Consider the following 18,543-nt stretch of genomic DNA (forward strand, 5'->3'; position numbering starts at 1 on the left):
AGCTCCCACCCCCTTCCCTTTCCTCTCCTATTTCAGTGCTATCCCTCCCCATCACTTTCTCAGCAATTTTCTCCTACACTCTCGTCTGTATCCACTTGTTATTGTTACCTTGTGCTCCTCCCCCTCTCTTTACTTCCCTCCTTTCATCTTCTCAAGACATCCCCTCCCCCACTTTTTTTATTCAGGTACCTGTCTGCTTTTTGCTCATACCTTGACGAAGGGCTCAGACCCAAAACATTGCTTACCCTTTACTTTCTATAGGCACTGAATGACCTGTTTTCTCCAACACCTCTGTGCATCGGTCTTGACCCCAGCATCTGCGGACTTTATTATTTAAGGATGCTCTCAATTATGCTCCTGTAAGATGTTGTCAAAATGGGGGCTGGTAGCCTTGCCCTCCTCTACCTCGCTGTTGTGCCTTTCTGTCTACGAAGGTGCTCGAGATAGGTTTTCCTTTATATGCATACCAAGAAACATTTTGTAGTCTCTGCAAACTACTACTGTAGAGCAAGAACTGATCCTTTTCCATTCACCCCTCCTTGTTCTTTAGGTGGGAACAGAATGGGATCCCAAGGAACGGTTGTTCCGGAATTTTGGCGGTTTGATTGCACCCTTTGATGAACCCATTGCCATGCAGAGATGGTCCAAAGGCCCCAACATGACTGCCACAGTGGTGTGGATTGATCCAGCGTACATAATCGCAACTTCCTATGATATCACGGTGGATTCAGAGGCTGAGTACACCCAGTACAAGCCCCCCCTGAGCCACCCCCTGCGGCCGGGCAGCTGGACTATGCGGGTGCTGCACCTGTGGACGTTGCTGGCAGAGATCAAGTTTCTGGTGATTCCTTTGGCCTTCAATGGGAAGCGGCCTCTCAGAAAAGGTGTGTGAAATCTGAGGGTAAGAACAGGTTTGATGGAGCAGTTATGCTGGCTCGAACTCCAATTTGAAGAAGGGCTTAACACATCTCAGCATGACTATTAATTTCAGACTGACTTGCATTTTCATGGAAACGGCAGGAGAAGGAGGGATTCTCATTGAGATTTTTAAAGCCACTAGGAGGTCTGAAGGTGTATGGGGAAACCAGAGGTCATGGGTGTAAGGTAATTGGCCATTATCTTCATATGAGTAAACTCATAAGTGAACATGAGATGGTGTAACCAGTGTTTGAAAGGGTGATAGAAGTTGCTTCAAAAGAATTTTGTGGAAGGAAAGAGTTCAATAGCCCCACGGATAAAAGGCAAGGAATTGGCATGAATCTATCAAGAGCAGAGAGAGGCCTGCTGGGAAAATTGGGCTCCTTCACCACCAGCACTGCTGCTTTTAGAGATTTGTGGTGTTTCTCACTGATGCACAACTCCCTCCCAATATCTCTAACTGTGAATGCCAAAAATTGGCAATAAGAGAGGTGCAGTGGGTAGTCGTGCAGTGACACAGCAGGTAGTAATAAATTTTTATTTTAAAATTTAGACATGCAGCATGGTAATAGGCCCTTCCGGCCCATGCCGCCCAATTACACCTGATTAACCTACAACCCCATATGTTTTGAACGGTGGGAAGGAAATGGAGTCCCTGGGGAAAACTCACGCAGACATGGGGAGAACATACAAACTCCTTACAGACAGTACAGGATTCGAACCCCGGTTGCTGGCGCTGAACCCTTGCTCTAAACATGCCGCATGGTGCAGCAATGCAGCAGGTAGTGATGCAGTGACACAGCATGCAGTGATGCAGCGGGGAGCAGTGAAATGGGGCCATGATATAGTGGTGCAGCAGGCAGTAATGTAGCAGGTAGTAGTGCAGTGTTGTAGTGTGTTGTGAGGTTAGGTGAGATAAAAAACCAGAGGACATGGATTAAGGGTGAAGGGGGAGATGTTTAGGGGAAACATTAGGGGAAATTTCTTCACACAGTGATGGGAGTGTGGATTGAGCTGCCAGCTGAAGTGGTGAATGCGGGCTTAATTTTAACATTTAAGAAAAATTAGGATAGGACCGTGGATGGGAGGGATATAGAATAGGTGCAGCTCAGTGGGAAAAAGGCAACTTGCATACACCATAATTTTGTATATATCTATCAAATCTCCTCCCATTCTTCTGCACTTCAGGCAATAAAATACTAACTGTTTAATCTTTCCCTGTAACTCTGCTCCTCAAGTCCCTGCATCATTCTAGTAAATCCCTGCACTTTTTCCAATTTTATTGATCTCCTTCCTGTAGTTAGGTGACCAAAACCTCAGATAATACTCCAAATCTGGCCTCACCAATGTCTTATTCAACTGTCCCATAACATCCCAACTCCTATACTCAATACTTAGATTTATGAAGGCCAATGTGCTAAAAGCTCTCTTTACAACCCTATTTACCTATGATGCCACTTTCAAGGAATAGTGTATCTGTATTCCTAGATCCTGCTGTTCTATCTGACTCCTCCATGTCCTACGTTTCTCACGTTTACCATATATGTCCTTCCAAAATGCAACATCTCACTTGTCTGCATGAAATTCCATCTGCCACTTTGCAGCCCATTTTTCCAGCTGGTCCATATCTCCTTACAAGTCTTGAAAGTCTTCCTCGCTGTCCACTACATGTCCAATCTTGGTGTTATCTTCAAACTTGCTGATTTGATTGACCACATTATCATCCAGATCATTGCTATAGATGACAAACAACGATGGTCCCAGCTCCGATCCCTAGCCTCCTGTCAGAAAGGCAATCTGTGTCTTCTCCCATAAAGCCAATGTTGAATCCAATTTACTGCCTCACCATGAATACTGAGTGACTGAATGACCCTGACATCTCCCATGTGGGACCTTGTCAAAGGCCTTAAGAAAGTCTATGTAGACAACATCCACAGCTTTTCCTTCATCAACTTTCTGGTAGCCTCCTCGAAAAATTGTACAATCTACCATGCACAAATCATATTTACCATTCCTGATCAGTCCCTGTCTATGCAAATACTTCTATATCCAATCTCTTAGAACACCTTCCAATAACTTGCCTGACTCATCACCCTCTAATTTCCTGGGTTATTTTTGGAGACTTTTTTTTAAAGAACGTAACACTATGAGCTACCCTCCAATCCTCCAAGATCTCACCTGTGGCTAAGGACATTTAAAATATATCAGCCTGGGTTCGTGCAATTTCTGCATTAGCCTCCCTCAAGATACGAAGGAATAACTTGTCAGGCTCTGGAGATTTATTCACCTTTATTTGCTTTAAGATAACAAGCATCTCCTCCTCTTTTATCTGTTTAGGTTCAGGACCTTACTACTTGTTTGCCTCACTTCCCTTGACTCTGTGCCAGTTTGTTGAGTAATATAGATGTAAAAAACAATTATCTCCTGTCTCTTCTGGCTCTATATACAATTAACCACTCTGATCCCTCAAGAGGACCAATTTTCTCCCTTACTGTCATTTTACTCTTAATATGCCTATAGAAGCCCTTAGCATTTTCCTTCACATTGTCTGCCAAAGCCACCTCAGGATTTCATTTGGCCTTCCTGATTTCCCTCTTAAGTTTTTCCTGCATTTTTATTATCCTCAAGTACCTCATTTGCTTCTTATTGCCTATAGCTGCTTTCACCTCTCTCTCCTTCTGAACCAGGTCCCCAATATCTCTCGAAAACCAAAGTTCTTAATTCTTGTTAACTTTGCTTTTAATTTTTACAGAAACGTCCAAATACTGTACTCAAATTTTTCCACATTTTAAGGCCTTTCACTTACCAAGCACTTCCTTGCCAGAAAAGAATTTTGCCCAATCCTCGTGTTTAAGATCCTTTCTCATTTCCTCAAAATTGGCCTTTCTCCAATTTAGAATCTTAACTCGAGGACCAGCCCTTTTCTTATCCATAATTAACTTGAAACTAATGGCATTATGATCACTAGGTTATATGTGTTCCCTGACACATGTATTGGTCTCTTGACCTGAGTCATTCCTGAATTGGAGATTCAGTATTGCATTCTCTCCAGTTCAATGGTTTTTAACCTTCCCCCCCCCCACCCCCAACTCAAAAATGACCTGAAGTAATCCCTTACTATCCTTTCTTGTGCCATTGGAGCTCTGTGGGTAGTATGGGATTACTTAAGGTGGTATGTGAGTGTGGGGGTGGGGGTGGTGGGGGGGGGAAGGTTGAGAAACACTACTCTAGATGGAACATTGATATAATGGAAGGCTTTCCTGAACACACCTGACAAACTCTAAGCTCTTTTACAGTATGAAAGTTCCAGTCAATATGTGGAAAGTTAAAATCACCTACTATCACAACTTTGTTTCCTATAGCTATCTGCTAACTCCCTGCAGATTTGCTCCTCCAATTTTTGCTGACTATTGGGTGGTCTATAATACAACCCCATTAATGTGGGGTGGTATTCCTCAGCTCCGTCGTCGAGTCCTCTAGTCTGTCCTGAATGCACAGTTGTGATATTTCCCCTGACGAGCAATGCCACTCCTCCCCCTTTCATCCTTCCTGCTCTATTGCACCTGAAACAACTCCAGCTGCCAGTCCTGCCCCTCCTGCAACCGTTTCACTAATGGCCACAATGTCATAATTTCACAAGTCAATCCATGCTCTAAGCTCCTCTGCCTTTCCTGCAATACTCCTTGCATTGAAATAAATGCGCCGAAGAACATTTCCACCACGTACAACTCTTTGATTTTTCTCTCTCTACGTGGTCTTAACGTCATATTTTTCATCCTCTGCTCATCTATCTGCTCGAGCACTTTCATTCCCATCCTCCTTCAAATTTAGTTTAAACCCCATCTCCTCCCCCCCACCCCACCCCCGAGCATCCCAGCAAACCTTCCCTCAAGATATTAGTCCCCTTCCAGTTCAGATGCAAATCTTCCCACTGGTACAGGTCCTACCTTCCCTTGAAGAGAGCCTAATGAATCAGATTATAATGCCCTCCCTCCTGCTGTATCTCTTTAACCATGTTTTAAGCTGTAAAACCATGTTTTACTAGGACTAGGACATGGCACGGGTTGAAATCATGAAATCACAACCGAGCAGGTCCTGTCCTTCAGCTTCACACCTAACTTCCTGAACTGTCTTTGCAGGACCTCATCACTCTTCCTACCTATGTCATTGATCCCTCCATGGACCACAACATCTGGCTGGCTACTCACCCTCCCTCTTGAGAATGGCATGAACCATCTGAGATATCCTGAACCCTGGCTCCTGGGGGGGGAATCCAGGATTCTCAATCTCTTCCACAGAACCTCTTATCTGTTCCCTTCACTATTGAATCCCCTTCACTAAAGCTCACCTCTTCTCCTCCCTCCCTTTCTAGGACACCGAGCCAGAGTCACTGCTGGAGACCTGATTGCCACTGCTTGTCCCTGGTGGATCATACCCCCCCTCAGCAGTATACATTATTAAGGGGAACACCTACAGGAGTACCCTGCTCTGCCTACCTGTTCCCTTTCCCTCTCCTATCACCCAGCTTCCTTCCTCCTGCCTCCTAGGTGCGATTGTGTCCCTGTAACTCTTATTTATTAACCACCCCACCACCCCCCCCATCCCTCTCTCATGAATGATCTGGAGTTCCCTAACATATTTGAAAGGAACTGCAGTTGGATGTACTTCTCATCAATGAAGTCACTGGGGATACCGTTGACTTCCCTAACTATCTACATTCTGCAAGAGGAGCATCTCCCTGCCCTGGCTGCCATTTCACTGTCTATGAAATAGAGAAAAAAATTGTTGGTAAAACCTGTCCTTACCTTTTCTTCCTTGCAGAATCCTTTTGTTCCTTGACAGGGTTATCCTTTCCTTACCTCAACTCCTGTACCACCACCTCAGTCTCTGGTTGCTAAAGGCTCAAAATCCCACTTTGACACTAGCTACTCACACAGTGGTCACTCCAGTTAAGCTTCCCTTCCTTTTATTGGCTATAGCTAATTAGCCAATGGAGAAATTTAAAGAAGCAGCTACCTTTTTTGTGCTTTTTAAACGATTCTCTTCTCATTCCAAGTCTCACTCTTGCAGTTCCCAACGAGAAGCAAACAAGCACCTACCTTTCCCAATGTTTTTTTTAAATGGCCCTCTTTCCAAGTCCCGCTCTCGCAGTTCCTGATGGGAAACAATCATCTACCTTTCCGGTGCTTTTTTAAGCAGTCATCTTCCCATCCAAGTGGCATTCTCACAGGTCCTAACGAGAAACAAACCAAATGCTCTTTCAACACTGAAGTATCCACCTCTACCCCTTCCTCTGATAGTTCAAACCAGGTAGCCACCACCCATGTGAATGTATCCAACTACCTCTTCCCCAGCAGTTTGTTCCAGGTAATCAACACTCTTGTTAAAAGTTTGCCCTTGCATTTTTAATTTTTTTTTCCCTCTCACTGTAAATCTGGGCCTTCTAGTTCTAGACACTCCTGCCTTGAGAAAAAGAGACTGTGCTCAACACTATTTTAAAAAAGATCCTATCAGTGCCCCTCATAATTTTATCATTCTTTCTAAGGTCACCCATCAGTCTATTGTGATCCAGTGGAATAAATCCACCCTATTCTTTCTCTCCTTGTATCTGCAGCCCTCCTTTCCAGCCAATATCCTGGTAAGGCCCTTTTGTACTCACAATTGTAAAAGTATTTGAAATATGTTTAATTTAGTAATCTTGGGAAGATGGCAAGCAAGTTGTGCTTGGCAAGATTCCAGAAATGTAACAGATTTTTTTCTAGTCCCACTTTTCCTCTAAGTAGCTTTATAATTCAGTACAGATTAAATGGGCCAAAGGGCCTCTTTTCTGTGTTCTATTGTTCTGTCTCCATTAGTGAGTCTGTTAGGGACTCTGGTAAAATTGAGGCCCAATGAAGAAATCTTCACTGGCAGCACAGTACTTCTCTGGAATGCATTGCCATCAATGGCCCTGCAAGGAGAGGTGTCTGGGAGAAACTTAATATTACTCAGTTCTTACAGCTGCTGATCTTGGATCCCATAATAAGGACAAGCCTTTTGTTTTCTTCTTTCTGTGATACAGGACAAGACGAGTGGATTCATGCTGGTCCACCAAACAATGAATATATGGACCAGAACTTCCAGCGCCTTAGTGGGATTTTGAACCTCCCCCCATCAGACGTAGCAGAGAAAGAAGCTCTTCGAAACTCTCAGCTGGTTGGTGAGCAACTGGAATCCTGGATATATGAGAGTGTGGGCAAGTTCTGGTCAGCTACCGACACCTGTGCAGTGGGACCTTCACTTTGTCCTGCATTACAGCCTTGTCGAAAGACACTCTGGAGTTCTCTATCTGATGACCCCAAGTCTGAACTGGGACCAGTAAAAGATGATGGGCGTCTGAGGTAGCAAAGGAGGTTAGTTGGGGGAGGAGAGTTTGGCATAAGACTCAACCAAGTCGAAGGAAACCCACTTGTGGGCTGATGTGACAGTCCCATGGATGTCAAGATTGGCACTGGTACATACAAGAATGAATTCAATGTGTTAAAAGGACCAAACGTTTAACACAAGGATTAAGGGAAGGAGAAACCATTCTCTTTAAGTACCCTGTATCAGCCAATCCAATGTAGCAGTCAGAAGTCCAACAGGAGTTGCACTGAGGTATATGCCCCAGCACAGGTTGGCTGTGAGAAGAATTGAGTGGCTAAGAACAGGTGGACAACCTCATCATTCCTGGTATCATGCAACAGCTTCTGAAATCCTGGTTCCTCAGCACGTCTGAGTTGTTTTGTGATTGAATTTCAGCAAGTTGTTGCTAAATAATTGGAATAATTTGATAGTTTGAAAGCCATTTCCTTATCTCTGAGGATGAGAATCACTAGCTTCCAATTGAAAGATCTACTTACACGTGGCCTGAACTTCAGAATTCTTAATAAAGACGTGTTTTTACAAGATTTGATCTTCAGCTTGTGCTCGCTGTCATTCATGAGCTGTGGAGAACTTTCCACTTCAAAACTTGTTCAGAAAAGGTGCATCAAAGGTTGACCTGAGAGTAATGTTCCTCCGTCCTCCTAATACTGTATGAAGCTCTCGTGAGATCTCTTCAAGGAAGCTTTTACTGACAAAGGCAAAGAAAGGGTTAGGTAAATGTCTAACTCCCACTGGACTCCTTCATCAAACACTCTCACTGGCTGCAGTGGTAGCGATGAATTGGTGACCTAACAACAGAGTTCAAATCCCATCAGGGTACGGTGAAGTTTGAATTAGTCTTAAACTTTTTTTTTAAACTAGCAATTACTAATTGCAAAATGACAGATTATTGCAATAACTGATCTTCTTCGCTAATGCCCTTCAGGAGACAATGTGTATGAGAGACAGGAAGTGGCCCCAAGTTGATTGGAAGGGGAGCCCAGCAGGCAAGAGAGTAGAGCAGCAATGGGAGGAGCTTCTGGGATTAATTCAAATGCAGCATTGTTTCATCCCAAAGAATATGAAGCCTTTATGCCCAAAGGGGAAGTAAGAAAAATGTGGCTGACGAGGGAAGCCAAGGACAGCATAAAAGTAAAAATTAGCAGGAAGCTGGAGGATTGGGCAGTTGTAAAAAAAAACAGAAGAAAAAAGGAGAAAAGATTAAATATGAAAATAAGCGAGCCAATATAAAAGAGGACACCAACAGTTTTTTTCATGACTATAAAGTTGAAAAGAGGCAAGACTGTTGGAAAATGATGCTAGAAATGTGGTAATGGGGGGGGGGGAATAAAGAAATAGTGGATGAACAGAATAGGTATTTTAATGTCAGTATGGAAGACACAATTGACGTGCCAGAAATTTGAGAGTCGGGGGAGAGGTAAGAGTAGCTGCTTCTATTGAAGGGAAGGTGCTTGGGAAGCTGAAGGTGGTCAAGTCACCGGGACCAGACGGACTACACCACAGGGTTCTGAAAGAGGCAGCTGAAGAAATTGTGAACACATTAGTACAGAGTTTCTTTCAGGAATCACTTGAGTCAAGAATGGTTCCAGAGGACTGGAAAATTGCAAATGTCACTCCTCTCAAAGAAGGGACAGAGACAAAAGACAGGAAATTATAGGCTGGCTTCAGTGATTGGCAAGGTTCTTGAGTCCATTATTAAGGATGAGGTTTTGGGCTACTTGAAAACACGAGATAAAATAGGCCAAAGTCAGCAGGGTTTCCTTCAGGGAGTTCTTGCCTGACAACATTGGAGTTCTTTGAGGAAGTAACAAGCAGGATAGATTAAAGAGAGTCAGGAGGCCTTTGACAAGGTGTCCCACAAAAGCCTGCTTAAAAAAAGATGGTCCATGATATTATGGGAATGGTACTTCCTGGTAGAAGGCAGAGTGAGAATAGGGAAGCATTTTCTGGCTGGCTGCCGGTGACTAATGGTGTTCTGCAGGGGTCAGCACTTTTCACATTGTACGTAAATAGTTTAGATGACAGAATTAATGGCTTTGTGGTCAAATTTGCAAATGATATGAGGTGAGGTGGAGGGACAGATTGTGTAGAGGAAGTTGGGAGTTTGCAGAGAGACTTGAACGGGTTGGATGAATGGGCAAAGAAGTGACAGATGGAATACAGTTAAGGGAATTTTGTAGAAGGAATAAATAGACTATTTTCTAAATGGGGAGAGAATTAAGAAAGCAAAGGTCCATAGGGTCTTGAGAGTCCCAGTGCAGGAATCCCTAAAGGTTAACTTGCTAGTTGAGTCAGTTGTAAGGAAGGTAAATGCAATGTTAACATTTATTTCAAGAGTCTAGAATTATAAAGGCAAAGATGTTATGCTGAAACTTTATAAGACATTAGTCAGACCACATTTGGAGTATTGTGAGCAGTTTTGGGCCTCATATCGAAGGATATAAGCTGGCATTAGAGAGGATCCAGAGAAGGTTTACAAGAATGATCCCAGGGATGAGAGGGTTGACACACGAGGAGCGTTTAATGGCTTTAGGTCTGTACTCACTGGAGTTTTGAAGGATGAGGAGGATCTCATCAAAGCAGACTGAATGTTGAAAGGTCAAGATAAAGTGGAGGTGGAGGAGATGATTCCATTCGTGGGAGAGTCTAGGACCATAGGGCTCAGCCTCAGAATGAAAGGAGGTGCCTTTAGAACAGAGATTAGAAGATTATTCATCCAGAGGGTGGTGAATCTGTGAAATTCGTTGTCACAAATGGCTGTGGAGTCCAAGTCATTGGGTAGATTTAAAGTAGTGGTTGAAAGGATCTTGATTGGGCAATTGAGTTCAGCAAGTGAAGTCAAAGGATTGAAAAGGAGGACAGGTCAGATAACAACTGATTAGGCAATTGAGGTCAGGTGACCCAAGCATCATTATAAAAGTGAGGAACTGTGTAGCGGAGTGGTCATTGAGGGGGTGGTCTGAGCCAGGGTGGAAAGGCTTTGTTTGGCTCAAGTAAGTCAGGGCCACCCTATTTGAGGAACAAAATGGATTTGAGCAGGGTAAAGGCAGGTTTTATATATAATAAATATATTTTTTCTGTAGTCATAGACAGTGGGAATGGCAGGCAGTCAGTGCAGGGGAATGCTCCCTTTTGCAGAATGTGAGTCATTAGGGAAGCCAAGAGTATCCCTGACAACTTCTTCTGCAAGAGTTTATCCAGCTGCAGCTCTTGACAAACCAAGTTAAGGAATTAGAGCTGGAATTGGATGAATTCCAGATCATTTTGGAGGCAGAGGGGGTGATACACAGGAGTTACAGGGGTGCCATCACACCTAGGAGGCAGGAGGAGGGTAGATGGGTGACAGTCATGAGAGGGAAAGGGATGAGGCAGTCATTGCAGGGCACCCAGGTGGCTGTTCCCCTCAATAACAAATATTCCATTTTGGATATTGTGGGGGGTGAGGGTGACCTACCAGGGACAAGCCACAGAGATCAGGTCTGGCACAGAGTCTGGTCCTGTGGCTAAGAAGGGAAGGGAGGAGAAGAGGTGAGCTGCAGTGATAGGGGATTCCATAGTTAGGGGGACAGATGAGAGGTTCTGTGGAAGTTATTAAGAATCTGGATGGAATGTTGCCTCCCTGGTGCCAGGGTCTGAGAATCTCAGATCTAGTTCATGGCATTCTTAGGAGAGAGGGTGAGCAGCCAGATGCCGTCGCCCATAAAGAGAGCAATGACGTGGATAAGAAGGGTGAAGAGGTCCTGCAAAGAGAGTTCATGAATTAAGCCCAAGGTTGAAGGGCAGGACTCCAGGGTTGTGATCTCAGGATTGCTGCCTGTGCCGCATGCTAGTGAGGTTAGAAATAGGAGGATAATCTGCTTAACACGTGGCGAAACACATGGTGCAGGAGGGAGGGCTTCAGGTTTCTGGATCATTGGGCTCTCTTTCAGAGAAGATGGGACCTGTTCTGACGGTGCGGTTTGTATCTGAACTGGAGGGGCTCTAATATTTTTGCAGAAAGGTTTGCTGGTGCTGCTCTGGGGGGGTGGGGTTTAAACTTGATTTGCAGGGGGATGGGAACCAGTTTGTCAGAGCAGATAGAGTAGAGGAGAGGGAAAAGATGATGTGAAAATTGCATGTAACGTTAGAAATCAGTGGGTTGTAGGTGGTGGAAATGTTCTCAGATGCATCTATTTCAATGCAATGAGTATTGTAGGAATGGCACATGAGCTTAGAGCATGAATTGGCATGTGGATCCATGCCATTGTGGCCATTAGTGAATCTTGGTTGTAGGTGGGTCAGGTCTGGCAGCTCAATGTACTGGGCTTTAAACATGATAGAATGGGGGGGGGGGGGGGAGGGAATGGAAGGGGGAGGAGTGGCATTTTTCGTCAGGAAAAATATCACACCTGCGCTCAGGCAGGACAGACCAGAGGCTATATGGGTGGAGCTGAGGAACAGGAAGGATATGACCACAATCATGGGTTTGTGTTATAGACTGTCCAATAGTCAAAGAGAATTGGAGGAGCAAATCTGGAGAGAGAGGGAGAGCTGAAAGCTGCAGGGATCATAAGGTTGTGATAGTAGGAAATTTTAATTTTTCACACATTGACTGGGACTCCCATACTGCAAAAGGACTGGATAGCTTGAAGTTTGTCAAACGTGTTCAGGAAAGTTTTCTAAATCAACATATCAAGGTACCAACTAAAGAGACTGCATTACTGGATCTCCTATTAGGGACCAAGGCAGGCCAGGTGACAGAAGAATGTGTAGTGGAACATTTTTGGGTCCAATCAGTTATGGAGAAATACAGGCCTGGGCCTCGGGTTGAGATTCTAAATTGGAGAAAGGCCAATTTTGAGGAAATGAGAAAGGATCTAGAGTGCTGGATTGGGATAAGTTGTTTTCGGGCAAGGACGTGCGAGGTAAGTGAAGGACTTTCAAAGATGAAATTTTGACGTACACAGTTTGTATGTTCCTGTTAGGATTAAAGATAAAGTTAACAGGCATAGGGAACCTTGTTTTTGAGGGATATTGGGGATCTAGTTTGGAAGAAAAGATAGGTGTATAGAGTTATAGGTAACATGGAGCAAATTAGGTTCTTGAGTATAAACAATGCAAAAAAAACCTCAAGAAATAAATCAGGAAGGCTAAAAGAAGATAAGGTTGCTTTGGCAGACAATGTGAAGGAAAATCCTAAGGGTTTCTACAGGTAAATTAAGAGCAAAAGGATAGTTTTTTTTGCATCAGTATTAATTCAGAGACTGATACAGAGTCGAGGGAAGTAAGGAAAACAAGTAGTGATGTCATGGAACCCATACAGATTAGAGAAAGAGGTGTTTACTGTCTTAAAGCAAATAAGGGTGGATAAATCCCCAGGGCCTGACAAGATATTCCTGCAGACCTTGAAGGAGGCTAGTGTAGAAATTGCAGGGGCTCTGGCAGATATATTTAAAGGTGTGGTCCAGGAGGATTGGAGGTTAGTTCATGTTGTTCCATTGTTTTAAAAAGGCTCCAAAAGTATCCCTGAAAATTATAGGCTGGTGAGCGTGATATCATTAGTAGGTAAATTATTGGAAGGTGTTCTAGATATCAGATATACAGTATTTAGATAGCCAGGGACTGATAAGGGATAGTCAACATGTGCATGGTAGGACATTTTTAGCCAATTGTAGTTTTTTGAGGAGGTTACCATGAAAGTTGACGAAGGAAAGGCTACATGGACTTTAGTAAGGCCTTTACATCATTCCGCATGGCAGTTAGTCAGGAAGGTTCCGTTGCTAGGTATTCACGGTGAACTGGATTTGACAATGGCTGGATGGGAGAAGCCAGATTGTTTCTCAGACTGGACGGCTGTGATTAGTGATGTGCCTGAGGGATTGGTGCTGGGACCATTGTTATTTGTCTTTTATATCACTGATCTGGATTATTTGATACATTGGATCAGCAAATTTGCAGATTACATTAAGATTGGAGGCGTTGTGGACAACAAAAATGTTTTCAAAGCTTGCAGGGGGATCTTGACCAGCTGAAAAATGGCAGATGGAATTTAATGCAGACAAGTGTGAGGTGATGCATATTGGAAGGACAAACCAAGAAAGTACATACACAGTAAATGGGAAGTCACTGAGGAGTGCGGTAGAACAGAGGGAATACTGATACATAATTGGCATCACAGGTGGATAGGGTTGTAAAGAGAGCTTTTAGCATATTGGCCTTTATAAATCAAAGCATTGAGTATAGGAGTTATGATGTTATAGTAAAGTTGTACAAGACATTGATGAGGGCAGATTTGGTTACAGGAAAGATATCAATAAGACACAGAGAAAATTTACTCGGATGTTGCCTGGATTTCAAGAACTGAGTTGCAGGGAAAGGTTAAACATGTTGGACTTTATTCCTTGATGCGTAGAAGAATGAGGGGAGATTTGATAGAGGAATTTAAAATTGAAGGGTATTTTTTCTTTGGCTTGGCTTCGCGGACGAAGATTTATGGAGGGGGTAAAAAGTCCACGTCAGCTGCAGGCTCGTTTGTGGCTGACCAGTCCGATGCGGGACAGGCAGACACGATTGCAGCGGTTGCAAGGGAAAATTGGTTGGTTGGGGTTGGGTGTTGGGTTTTTCCTCCTTTGCCTTTTGTCAGTGAGGTGGGCTCTGCGGTCTTCTTCAAAGGAGGCTGCTGCCCGCCAAACTGTGAGGCGCCAAGATGCACGGTTTGAGGCGTTATCAGCCCACTGGCGGTGGTCAATGTGGCAGGCACCAAGAGATTTCTTTAGGCAGTCCTTGTACCTTTTCTTTGGTGCACCTCTGTCACGGTGGCCAGTGGAGAGCTCGCCATATAATACGATCTTGGGAAGGCGATGGTCCTCCATTCTGGAGACGTGACCCATCCAGCGCAGCTGGATCTTCAGCAGCGTGGACTCGATGCTGTCGACCTCTGCCATCTCGAGTACCTCGACGTTAGGGGTGTGAGCGCTCCAATGGATGTTGAGGATGGAGCGGAGACAACGCTGGTGGAAGCGTTCTAGGAGCCGTAGGTGGTGCCGGTAGAGGACCCATGATTCGGAGCCGAACAGGAGTGTGGGTATGACAACGGCTCTGTATACGCTTATCTTTAAGACATTAAGCTTTTTCCACTGAGGGTAGGTGAGATACAAACCAAAGGACAGGTTAAGGGTGAAAGGGGAAAAGTTTATGGGGAAACAAGGAGAATCTTCTTCATAGAGTGTGGAATGAGGTGCCATCTGAAGTGGGGAATGCAGGCTCAATTTTAATGAAGAATTTGGATGGAAAAGATATGTGGATGAAAAAGGTATATGGATGGGAGAGGTACATGGAGGGCTGAGGACTGGGTGCAGGTCAGTGTTACTAGGCAGAAAAATAGTTCTACCCAGACTAGAAAGGCTGAAGGGGCCTATTTCTGTGCTGTAATGTTCAATGGTTCTATGATTAGAGAGGACTTCAAAGATTATGGGAAGAGGGCAGGGGAATGGTGTTGTGAGAAAAGATCTTAGATTTGAATGGTGGAGCAAACTCAAAAGGCTGAATGGCCTAATTCTGCTTCTTTGTTCCATGGTCATGTAACTTCAGCCCCTATAAAGTGCTTGGCTTTGAAATATTCTGGCATGCCACTCATTTCACCATGGCCATTAGATGGAACAAAATCATGTGTCCAGCATCACTGAAGCCACAACTTCAGATAAGGCAAATATCTCCTCGCTTACATCTAGGAATGGGTATGTCAACTGGAGGAGCTGTCTCACAGAGCAGTCAAGCAGTTGATGTGAAGACAATGTGCCAAACTCCATCACAGCCCACTGGATCAGGATATGTCCATCAACAGAAATCAATCGCTTTGGGAGCCTTCAGCATTGATCCAAGGCCCTGTGAGGTCACAGACATGGTTCTGTTAGCTGGTGAATCAGCCTCAACATGTTGGACAACACTTAGAAGAGCCAAGGAAAGTGGCAAGATAGTTAATTTAGGGATAATGTGTGAAATGAGGAAGAAATCCATTTGTCGTGATCGTTTCCTGCTGGAAATTGAAAAGAATCATGTATGAAATCCAGGCATTGTTATGACTCAATAAACAAAAATAACTCTTAGGCAAAGTTAATTCGTAAGGGAGGCTGACTATCTTGGGCTGGTGTTTGGTTAGCTGAACTCGTGTTGAGAAGTAGACCAGCCAAGATGGGCTTCCAGTGAAGTTAAGGTGAGATACATCTGTCACTCCATGGTTGAACATCTGACAGAACCAATCACTTGTGCAGACAGAGGTCTGAGGAACTTGACTGAAGATCCAAAGGAGAGATGGGAGATGTTTCTGGACTGAGTGAAGGCATGACTCCATCATGGTGGAAGCAGATTCAGAGGTAGCTTTCATCAAACGAACCTCCCCAAGAAGGTGCAAGTTTAGGGGAGAAGGGTCGGCAGTGACACTAACTGGAAAGGTTCTGATAAAGAAACATAATGTTGACACGGGCTGAAAACCCTGCTCCTATACTATTTTATTCACTTCCGGGAGGTAGCAGTACTTTATTGGTGGAATTGCCCCAAAGGAGCAAATTAACTCAGCTGAAGTATTGTCTGCTTTGCAATAAAATTAATTTTCATTTGTGAAATGCAGCAATTGAAAATGTCTCCTGTATCAGTGCAACAGGAATTATAAACCACTGTCCTGGACTCATCTCACACCCCCAGCTCCACAGTTAAAACAGAGTTGGTCAATAACTCTGTCAAAGGACCTTGTGTTTGATTTTTCTACTCATTTACTTGGACAACCTGCAGTGCTGGATAACGGCTGTATAACATGAAATATCTACACAATTTTGTTTGCAATGAAACTATAGTTCCAGTCAGGTGTGACTGAACATTTGCCTGCCTCAATTATCAAGAACTGTATCTTGCTCCTGTACATCATCGTCAAATTTTGCAGAGAATTCATATTTTTGAACAATAAAATATATTCCATGTCCATCACTGAAGTTATTCTGTCACAAGGTTCAATGAAAATATTGCTGTCTTTTCATGCTGGACTATGTAACTTGTAGTTCTGCATTGGAGTTTTTAGCAGATATATGTCCCATCCAGTTGCATTGGCCAATTGCTCTGCAACCTCCTTCCATTAAGGAACAAATCATACACCCTGCAGATCTGACATCATTTCTGCTGAACAATAATGGAGATCACAAGTTGGAGGCTTACAGCTGAATGCAGCCACATGTATAATATAGACCACAGGACAGTGCAGGGACAGGCACTTGGTTTGTGTAACCAACCCGAACATGAGTCCAATGCAAACTATAAAGCTGTTGCACTGGATATAACAGAGAACAGTACTCAAGGAGATGATGGGGTAAGTTATTGGTTGTGGTGGTGGAGGCTGGTCCAATAGGGACAATTAAAATAGTCTAAGATAGTCACATGGATGTAAGAAAAATAGAGGGTTATGGGCCATGAGGGAGGGGATTAGATTGATAACAGTTTATATAGAATGGCACAACATTGAACCAGCCCTTCAGCCTACCTATATAAATCTATTCAACAATGCAAACCTTTTTTCCCCCTCACACTCCTAATTCTCTATTTTCTTGCATCCCTCGCTAACAGTCCATAACCCTCTATTTTTCTTACATCATTGTGCCTATCTAAGAGTATTTTAAATCTGCATATTGGACCAGCTTCACCATCATCCCCAGCAATGCATTCAAGGTACCCATCACACTGTGCAAAAATAAACTACCTCTGGTGTCACTCTTAAACTTTTCTCCATTCACCTTAAACCCATCTCCTCTGGCATTTGCTATTGTCACCCAAGGAAGAAGGTGCTGGCTGTCCACTCTATCTCTTTCTCTCATAATCTTGTACACCTCCATGAAATCACCTCAATTCCTCCTTTGCTCCAAATAAAAAAGTCTGAGCTCACTCAACCTTTTCTGGTAAATCTCCTCTGTACCCTCTCCAAAGTTTCCACATCCTACCTGTAATGAGATGATCAGGACTGAGTACAATACTCTGTATCGTTTAATCAGAGTTTTTTCAAAGTTTATCACATATCTGGATTGAACACCAACTGCCATTTCTTTGACCAACTGCATCAGGTCTATAAACTTACAGACCCACCCTCTACTTCATCAAAGTTGTTTACAAAAATCCCACAACGGATTCCTATGGAACACCGCTTGTAAATGACCTCCATACGGAATACATTCCATCATCTGCCACCCTTTGATTCTATAAGCAAGCCAATTCCAAATCCAAGCAGTCTAGTTTCCATGGATTCCATGCCTCATAACTTTCTGGACGAGCCAACCATGGGGTGCCTTAGCAAGCACCTTGCTAAAATCATGTACACTGTGTCCATGCCTTTCCTTCATAAATTTCCTTTGTTGCCTTGAAAATCTCAATTAGGCTCGTGAGACATGACAAAGCCATGCGAAATATCCCTGATAAGTTTTCGCTCCAAATGCTCATATATCCTGCCCCAAAAATCCTCTCCAATAGTTTGCCCAATACTGAAGTTAGACTCACTGGTCTACAATTCCCTTACATTTCTTAACATGAACACTCATGCCATTCTCCAGTCCTCTGGTATCTCTTCTGTGGTATGCAAATAACATCGTCAATGCCCCAGCAAACTTTCCCCTTGCTTCCCTTAGTAACCTTGGGTTTATCATGTCCAGTCCTTGGGACTTGTCTATGTGAGTGCCTTAAAGAGGCTTTAATACTTTCTTTTTCTTAACTTTGACATGCTCCAGCACATTAGCTGACCTCATATTCACCAAGGTCTCGTCCTTGGTTAAACTAGTTCTAGAATATATTGTTTGCACTGTGGTGGTGGCGCAAAACATATTTCGTAACAAATTCTGATTCTGAGATTTGCCTTCCCCTACTTTACATTTAGTTGATAGATCCAGGAGTCTGTCTTATCAATCTGCTGCCTGCATGTATTGCAGGACCCTCTGGAGTTTCTGATCTAACCAACATGTTTCCTGAAACTCTTTACAATTTGAATTTTGAGGAATGAATTCCTTGTGACTCCAAGCACAAAAGCCAGTGGCCTGAGTTCCTAGCCCAAGGATGGGACCTGTGGGCAGCACGCTTAGCATGGTAGTTAGCGCAACGTTGTTACAGTGCCAGCGATCGGGACCGGGGTTCAAATCCCACACTGTCTGCAAGGAGCTTGTACATTTCCCCCGTGAATGTGTGGGTTTCCTCCCACCATTCAAAATAGACTGGGAG

At 43.7% G+C, this 18,543-nt stretch overlaps 1 protein-coding gene across 4 annotated transcripts in view; it reads left to right on the top strand.

Moving 5' to 3' along the window:
• Positions 1-18,543, top strand: part of xylt2 (xylosyltransferase II) — a 158,102-nt gene that overhangs the window by 65,625 nt on the left and 73,934 nt on the right. For 2 of the 4 annotated variants that reach the window (XM_069929397.1, XM_069929396.1), the window contains exons 10-12: positions 551-884; positions 6,980-7,117; positions 15,033-16,281. In XM_069929397.1, the coding sequence (XP_069785498.1) occupies positions 551-884; positions 6,980-7,117; positions 15,033-15,364 (804 nt within the window). In that variant the 3' untranslated portion in view covers positions 15,365-16,281. Of the gene's footprint in view, positions 1-550; positions 885-6,979; positions 10,224-15,032; positions 16,282-18,543 lie in introns of those variants that run through there. The other 2 variants (XM_069929399.1, XM_069929398.1) reach the window with 2 other exon arrangements.

Source organism: Narcine bancroftii, chromosome 3 (assembly GCF_036971445.1).
Source record: "Narcine bancroftii isolate sNarBan1 chromosome 3, sNarBan1.hap1, whole genome shotgun sequence".
Lineage (NCBI taxonomy): Eukaryota > Metazoa > Chordata > Chondrichthyes > Torpediniformes > Narcinidae > Narcine > Narcine bancroftii.